At 44.7% G+C, this 8,101-nt stretch overlaps 2 protein-coding genes across 2 annotated transcripts; both read left to right on the top strand.

The window, feature by feature from the left end:
- The first annotated feature begins 1,409 nt into the window (after positions 1-1,409).
- Positions 1,410-3,930, top strand: LOC100118178 (alpha-amylase). Its single transcript, XM_031927405.1, has 6 exons — positions 1,410-1,916; positions 1,977-2,410; positions 2,485-2,866; positions 2,957-3,242; positions 3,321-3,550; positions 3,677-3,930. Exons 1-6 carry the CDS (start codon positions 1,704-1,706, stop codon positions 3,686-3,688), a joined length of 1,557 nt encoding a protein of 518 aa, XP_031783265.1. The 5' UTR covers positions 1,410-1,703; the 3' UTR covers positions 3,689-3,930.
- Positions 3,931-4,980: 1,050 nt separating this feature from the next.
- Positions 4,981-7,793, top strand: LOC100118139 (alpha-amylase). The gene is made up of 6 exons (XM_031927406.2): positions 4,981-5,732; positions 5,824-6,254; positions 6,342-6,723; positions 6,815-7,100; positions 7,189-7,418; positions 7,548-7,793. Exons 1-6 carry the CDS (start codon positions 5,520-5,522, stop codon positions 7,557-7,559), a joined length of 1,554 nt encoding a protein of 517 aa, XP_031783266.1. The 5' UTR covers positions 4,981-5,519; the 3' UTR covers positions 7,560-7,793.
- The last annotated feature ends 308 nt before the right edge of the window (positions 7,794-8,101 follow it).

The raw sequence follows: 8,101 nt of genomic DNA, 5'->3' as shown, positions 1-8,101 counted from the left end.
AATAGCTGAAGTATGCTAATCGAACGACGTGAATTTGAATTTTGTTTTTCAGGAAGCCATTGTCTTCCCGCGAGATGATGAGTTTAAGGACGGTCGTGTACCCGCATCAGTATACTGTCTTATATTATCCTCTGTTTTGATTTCACGCCCACCGGGAAAGTAGGGTAAAAGCGGTAAAAGCCGACCAAGAGAATCGATACAATAAAGCTTTGTGCATCGCATCGCGAGCATCAGCGACAATTCATCACTCGCTCATTCATCCTCGGCGCGTGCAGTGTTTGCACAACGAGATCACGGATTTCACTCGTTACGGATGTGTGCGTGCGTGTGCGCGTGGTGACGTACAAAGGGTTGCATAGAAGCGACGACTCCTTTGTGCGCGAGTCGAAATGGGTGAAAAAGAACCGAAATGTTTTCTTAGCCGCATTCTCTGCGTCTCTCTCTCTCTCTCTCCGTTATGCATTCACACCAAAGACGAGACGCATTAACGGTTAGGCTCCCTTCGGGAATAATCGTCCGCCGGCGCTGCTGCAGGTGAAAAGCGACGCATGCTACGCACGCGCGTCTATACGCCTTGTGCCCGACACCTGCGGCTCTCCGCCACAATACACTCGTGCGCGCGCGTGTGTGCGCTGCGTGCGAGAACCGCCTGCGACTCTCTCTCTCTCTCTCTCTCTCTCTCTCTTCTCAATTGAATTCAATGAAGCGAGCCGATAAAGGGAACGACTCGCGACTGTCATCGATTACTCATACGCGTACGCGTGTATGTGCGCTATGCAGCTTCGTTCGAGGCATTACAGTTATACGGGTACTCATTTTTTAGAATCGACCGTTCGGTGCGTCTTTACTGCTGTCTCACACGCTGAAAAGGACTCGGACTGTCCGTGAGGCTAACTGCGGTTTGCTCGATCGAGGCGATGCGGGAAAAGGATGAGAGATTGATCGTGTGCAGCCGGTTGCGATGAAGAGATGGAGTGTATAATTTTAGAAACTTTATGATGTGTGAACAGAATTTCAAACGTTTATCGAAAAACCGTCAATTATTTCTACGTTTCATACTAATGAGTCCTTCTCTTGGATAACTTTTCATTATAGCCGATGACTAACTATTTGCATCGCGCGCGAGGGGTCATTCTAGAATCTTATCAACATCTATTCATGTCGTTTTTACCGATTTCGCTTCACCGTAGCTTCGATCTCGATTCGCCTTGAAAACTATTTTCAAAAGACAAAGATAACTTGCCAACATTCATTGAATGCCATTGGCTGGCATTGTTGGCTTCGTGAGAATATCGAATTTTTTCAATCAATTTTCCGAATTCCAAATTAACAATTACAACTGCAAATTTTCAAATCGTTCTTCTAAGCTGTTTTGTCCGTCTGTTGTGTAGATCGAGGAAGAAGAGTCTAGCGAAGCAAGTGTTCCAATAAACACAGCTGCGGGAATCCACCTGAGCTAGTCTTTTGCAAACTTTGAAACAATGATATGTCCGAGATGTGGACAGAGTGGCATATGAAGAGCATTGTGTCGCGTGCTGACAACAGTAATTGAAATACGCACATCTTTTATAAGGATGCAGACGATGAATTATTAATGTGTGCGTTAGCCACTGCCGTAGGGTGGGAGGGAAATAAAATGCTGTATAAATACACGTCTTCAAGCTGGAGAAGCCAGAGCGCCGAATGTGCAGCTCAATGATATCATGAACAACAAGAATCTCTTGTCGAGGCTGGCGGTGGGCAGCTTCCTCCTGCTGCAGGTACACTGGGCGCTGAGTTACGACCCGGCTGCCTACAAGGATCCCCACTACGTGGACGGACGGACCAGCATGGTCCACCTGTTCGAGTGGAAGTTCAAGGACATTGCCGAGGAGTGCGAACGATTCTTGGGACCCATGGGATTCGCTGGCGTCCAGGTGAGTGGAAAATATATGTAGAATTAAAAAACAGAGCGTGAAGAAACTTAACCGAGGCAGGTATCACCCATCAACGAAAATCTGCTGATCCCCGGACGTCCCTGGTACGAGCGTTACCAGCCCATGTCCTACGAGATCATCACTCGTTCCGGCAACGAAGATGAATTCGCGGATATGGTTAAGCGCTGCAACAAGGTCGGCGTTCGCATCTACGTCGACGCCGTGATAAACCACATGACCATGGGCGCCCAGGCGACAGCTGTTGGAACCGGTGGCTCCACAGCCGAGCCCGCCAAGAGGCTTTTCCCAGGAGTGCCTTACGGGCCCAGCGACTTCAACGCACCATGCACTATCGCGAACTATCAAAACGGCACCGAGGTACGCGACTGTGATCTTGCTGGTCTGCAAGATCTGAACCAAGGCAAGGAATACGTCAGGGAAAAGATCGTCGAGTTCTTCAACCGAGCTATCGACCATGGCATTGCTGGATTCAGGTATCTATGCACGAGTCCCATTTTGCAATTTTAAACGATACCAATAGAGTACCAATTGTGCCGAATGTCCGCAGGATCGACGCGGCAAAGCACATGTGGCCCGGAGATTTGGAGATCATCTACGGTCGCACGAAGAACCTCAGGTCCGATGTTTTCGGTGAGAACAAACGACCTTTTATCTTCCAAGAGGTGATAGACGTGAGCGGTAATGAAGGAGTCAAGAAATGCCAGTACAACGACCTCGGCGATGTTATCGAATTTTCCTTCGGCATTCAAATAGGAAGCTTCTTCCGTGGTTGGGAAGATCTGAGCCACCTTCAGCACTGGGGCTTCTCTGATCGTGGTCTTCTGCCCTCCAACGACGTCGTCGTCATGGTTGACAATCACGACAATCAGAGAGGACACGGTGCCGGTGGCGATGCTATTCTCAACTACAAGAACCCCCGTCTTTACAAGGTAAATCATGCGATTGCTGCTATTTTGGCACATAGCCTTAAATTCATCCCGTATAAAATATTGAAATGCAAAATATCGCCATTATTCCAGATGGCAGTAGCTTTCATGTTGGCCCACCCCTACGGTCATACACGCGTCATGAGCTCGTTCGACTTTTCCGACCCGAGTCAGGGTCCCCCAGCCGATTCCAACGGCGACATCATCTCTCCCGATCCCATCACCGGCAACGTAGCATCCGGAGCCGACGCCAACGCCTGCGGTCACGGTTGGGTCTGCGAACACCGTTGGTCCCAGATCTACGGAATGGTAGGCTTCCGCAACGTCGTCCAGAACGAGACTCTCGTCAACTGGTGGTCCAACGGCCAGAACCAGATCGGTAAGTCATGTCTCGCAGGCATCATTTCATTTGAATAAAAGGCGAGTTTTGCGTAACGGATTTTGTTCCCATTAACAGCCTTCTCCCGAGGCAACCGAGGCTTCGCGGCTTTCAACGGCCAGTACGGCGTCGATCTCGAGCAGGAGCTGCAGACCGGTCTCCCGGCCGGCGACTACTGCGACGTCATCTCCGGCAGAAAAGTCAACGGAAAATGCACCGGCAAGACAGTCAAGGTCAACAACGACGGCAAGGCTTATATCGAGATCCTTAAGGACGAGGCAGACGGTGCGCTCGTCATACACGCCGAGGTAATAACGAACAACTGTTCATTGTGATCAATTTAATTAAGCTTATAGCTCTTGAGAATGTGCGGTAAAAGTGAGATAATTATAAAAAACTCTCTATTCTAATGCGAGCCATATGTGAATTTTCAGACAAAGCTGTAGAGCGGTGCGACGTCCCCGTTTCCAAAGTGAGAGCAAGCTATTGAAAAATGCACAAGCCAACAGCAGTGGCGCTTTTATTTTCATTTCGCATACTCAAATGACAAAAACAATTCTAATGAGTAGTAGGTAAAAATTTGTCATGAACTGCAGCTTTATTAGATTCTGTAAATTTAGCTCTTCAATATGTGTGCATAAATAAATTGAGAATAAATACGAGGGGAGTCCCATCTCGAATTCCACAATATGGTTATACCCATGTCTATTTTTGGCGAAAATTTCTATTGACATCATGAAAATTTTAAATAATTTTAATTCTAATCGATTAAAGATTTAAACGATCGAGTCTAAATCGTACCGCTCGCCGGTAAAATAGAAATCAAAGATAGCAGCACCTGCACACAAACAGCAACAATTGAACAGGAGGTGGTGGACACAAGTAGAAAATCAAAAAGTCGTGAACGCATAAAATCAGACTCGATGATTAGTTTATATGAGAATTCAACGTGATAAAAAATTTACGTAAAGTTGCTGTACTTGAGATCATATTCAGATTCTTAATACTAGAGAACTGACAAAATAAATTCAGATAATTAAGTGCATAAAACGAGTTTGTTCACCACGATTAAACGAATAAACCAATATTTAAAAAAAAGATCAACTTAATACATGATTGCATCCAGACATTATATAATTGAAAATTCGTAATTTTTCATTTTACAAATAATACTATAATAATTATTTAGACAAATCGAACACGACAAAAGCGACCGTGACTAATGCACGTCGTATAAGCTGAATGGCCTTGTCTGTAAAATTAAAAAAGGAGACTTGAAATTTTATATTTGACGATCCTTTTTTGACCATTTAAAGTTTGCTCGATTGACGTAGACGACAGAAAGAAGATGACATTGAATATTCGTTATAAATCTTTCTGTTTACTGGATTCATTATTGCTGTTATTTTTTGTTTTTGCGGATATAAGTAAATTTTTTTTATCAGAAATAAAAATTAATGGCAAATCGTAAAAACGACTCGGTTTTCTATGCATGAAAAAGTTTGTACATAATAAAAAATATTGGTAGATAAAAGTCATTCTCAGACTCAATGGCTTCTGTGAAAAAGTTTGAACGAGTCAATCTGTATTTTCACAGAAATGATAATCAATCTCAATTTTCTTAGAGTTGAAAAATGTACAAACTGCATGATCAACGAGTGATCTAACTTTGGCGTACGCGTGATAATGCAAGCTGTATAAATATTAGAAATATTCCGCACATTGTATCAGTCAGTATTTGTATCGTGATCATATCAGATTTTACCAAATTTTCGTATTCGTTACAAAACAGTGGATGCAGATGTAAATGTAATTCAGAAAATGGTCCAAGAGATAAAGTATCACGTTAATCTAGCCGCAGTACAAAAATGAAGATCTAAATTTTCGGAAACTTTCCTACCAGCTTGAATGGTTAAAGAATCAAACAAACGGAGGAAGCTTGCCTGCGCCCGGACATGAGTACGATACATGGAGGAAGACGAGCCCGGCGGAACACGTGTTCAAATAGGCGCAGCTGCTGGAAATTATTTGAGCTAGACGTTATGCATACACCGAAAGTATAATGTATCCGAGATGTAGACAGAGTAGCTGTCAAGATCAATGCGTGGTTTATCGAAAGTAGTGGAAATACACGAATTTTCTAGTCAAGCAGACAATAAAATTATTATCAATGTTTGCACTAGCCAGTGTCTCAAGGAGAGGGAAAGAAAATGCTGTATATATACTCGTCGTCGAGCTAGGGGAATCAGAGTCAGATCGAATTAGCTGCACATCAGCATGAATAATAGAAATCTCTTGTCGAGGTTGGCGGTGGCCAGCTTGCTCCTGCTGCAGGTACACTGGGCTCTGAGTTACGATTCGGCTGCCTACAGATATCCCCACTACGTGGACGGAAGGACCAGCATGGTCCACCTGTTCGAGTGGAAGTTCAAGGATATTGCAGAGGAGTGCGAGAGATTCTTGGGACCCATGGGGTACGCTGGTGTTCAGGTAAGTGATTCGAAATGCGAATTTAGCGTTAAAAAATATATGTTGAACCTGCAGTATGAAAACTAAAGGAAAATATATTCAATCGATGCAGGTATCACCCATCAACGAAAATCTGGTGATCCCCGGACGTCCCTGGTACGAGCGTTACCAGCCCATGTCCTACAAGATCATCACTCGTTCCGGTAACGAAGATGAATTCGCGGATATGGTTAAGCGCTGCAACAAGGTCGGTGTCCGCATCTACGTCGACGCCGTGATAAACCACATGACCGGCAACCAGGTACCAGCTGTAGGAACCGGTGGCTCCACCGCTGAGCCCGGCAAGAGGCTCTACCCAGGAGTACCCTACGGACCCAAAGACTTCAACACACCATGTGGTATCTTCAACTACGGAAACGGTATCGAAGTGCGCAACTGCGACCTCAGCGGTCTGCACGATCTAAACCAAGGCAGTGAATACGTCCGAGAAAAGATCCTCGAATTCCTCAATCGGGTGATCGATCATGGCGTTGCTGGCTTCAGGTAGTTACACAATTCATCTTGAATTAAAATAGCTACGTCTGAGTCGTGACAGCGCTTGACAAACATCATTTTTGAAAATGTTCACAGAGTCGACGCTGCGAAGCACATGTGGCCCGGAGATTTGGAGATCATCTACGGTCGCACGAAGAACCTCAGGTCTGACGTCTTCGGCGAGAACAAGCGACCCTTCATCTTCCAAGAGGTAATCGACTTGGGCGGCGGTGAAGGTGTCAGCAAGTGGCAGTACAACTACTTCGGCTCGGTCATCGAATTCGTTTTTGGTATCCAAATAGGACGCTTCTTCCGTGGTTGGGAAGATCTGAGCCACCTTCAGCACTGGGGCTTCTCTGATCGTGGTCTTCTGCCCTCCAACGACGTCGTCGTCATGGTTGACAATCACGACAATCAGAGGGGACACGGCGCTGGTGGCGATGCGATCCTCACTTTCAAGAACCCCCGTCTTTACAAGGTACACGATAGCTACATTTAAAAAAAAACTAACGACTGTGGTCGTGAATAGAACGCAATATTCAATTCGTTCTATCTCGTCATAATTCCAGATGGCAGTAGCTTTCATGTTGGCCCACCCCTACGGTCATACACGCGTCATGAGCTCGTTCGACTTTTCCGACCCGAGCCAGGGACCTCCAGCTGATTCCCAAGGTAACCTCATCTCTCCCGATCCCATCAACGGCGACGTAGCATCCGGTGCTGAGGCTAACCCCTGCGGTCACGGTTGGGTCTGCGAACACCGTTGGTCCCCGATCTACGGTATGGTCGGCTTCCGCAACGTCGTCCAGGACGAGGCGCTCACCAACTGGTGGTCCAACGGCCAGAACCAGATCGGTAAGTTGGTTGTCATGCCCTCTCGGCGCATTCTAATCACTTTAATGGGAGGACATTTTTGCGTAACGTATTTTATTCCCATTAATAGCCTTCTCCCGAGGCAATCGTGGATTCGCGGCTTTCAACGGCCAGTTCGGCACCGATCTCAAGGAGACGCTCCAGACCGGTCTCCCGGCCGGCGACTACTGCGACGTCATCTCCGGTAGAAAAGTTAACGGAAAGTGCACCGGCAAGACAGTCAAGGTCAACAATGACGGAAACGCTTACATCGAGATCCTTAAGGACGAGGCAGACGGTGCGCTTGCCATACACGCAGAGGTAATTACGAACGAACGTTCATTATTGCAATCAATTTAATTGAGCTTAGGCTCTTGAGGATGTGCGGTAAAAGTGAGATAATTATATAAAGACTCTCTATTCTAATGCGAGCGATATGTGAATTTTCAGACAAAGCTGTAAAGCGGTGCGACGTCCCGGTTTCCAAAGTGAGAGCAAGTTATTAGTAAAATGAATAAGCCGGTAGCGCGGCGGTGGTTTTTATACTGATTTTATATACTTAAACGACAAAAAAAGTTTCGTCACGATTAGAAGCTTTATTAGATTTTATATTTTGGATTTTATATTTATATTTATTTAATGCGTATGTATAAATAAATTTTTAATAATAAATTTATATAATATATAAAAGAAAAATCAAATTGCCAATTTATTTTACTACCAACCATACATGTCCATTTAACAGTAATTTTAAACATTATAAAGAGCTCGAAAATGTACAGCTCATCGGTAAAACAGAAACCTGGATTAGACGGTAACACGTAGGTATGATAAAATTAAAACATTTGAAGTTTGTTTGAAGTAAAATAGAGCAAAAAATTCCATTTACTTTTTCATGAATTCATACATGTATTGTCCGCGTGTTTATCAAGTAAAATAATGCATTAAAGACAAACTATAGAAAAAACTTTGATTTTCATACGACTGTTGCAAAAGTATTTGAA

Source organism: Nasonia vitripennis, chromosome 3 (genome assembly GCF_009193385.2).
Source record: "Nasonia vitripennis strain AsymCx chromosome 3, Nvit_psr_1.1, whole genome shotgun sequence".
NCBI lineage: Eukaryota > Metazoa > Arthropoda > Insecta > Hymenoptera > Pteromalidae > Nasonia > Nasonia vitripennis.
Note: the sequence above shows the minus strand (reverse complement) of the source record. Positions and strands in the feature narration are given on the sequence as shown.

Bases quoted from the DNA above. Each gene is read 5' to 3' on its own strand.
- LOC100118178 (XM_031927405.1), top strand. From the start codon at position 1,704: ATGAACAACAAGAATCTCTTGTCGAGGCTGGCGGTGGGCAGCTTCCTC. The intron at 1,917-1,976 runs GTGAGTGGAAAA...TAACCGAGGCAG, and splicing joins TGGGATTCGCTGGCGTCCAG to GTATCACCCATCAACGAAAA. The intron at 2,867-2,956 runs GTAAATCATGCG...CCATTATTCCAG, and splicing joins AGAACCCCCGTCTTTACAAG to ATGGCAGTAGCTTTCATGTT.
- LOC100118139 (XM_031927406.2), top strand. From the start codon at position 5,520: ATGAATAATAGAAATCTCTTGTCGAGGTTGGCGGTGGCCAGCTTGCTC. The intron at 6,255-6,341 runs GTAGTTACACAA...AAATGTTCACAG, and splicing joins CATGGCGTTGCTGGCTTCAG to AGTCGACGCTGCGAAGCACA. The intron at 6,724-6,814 runs GTACACGATAGC...TCATAATTCCAG, and splicing joins AGAACCCCCGTCTTTACAAG to ATGGCAGTAGCTTTCATGTT.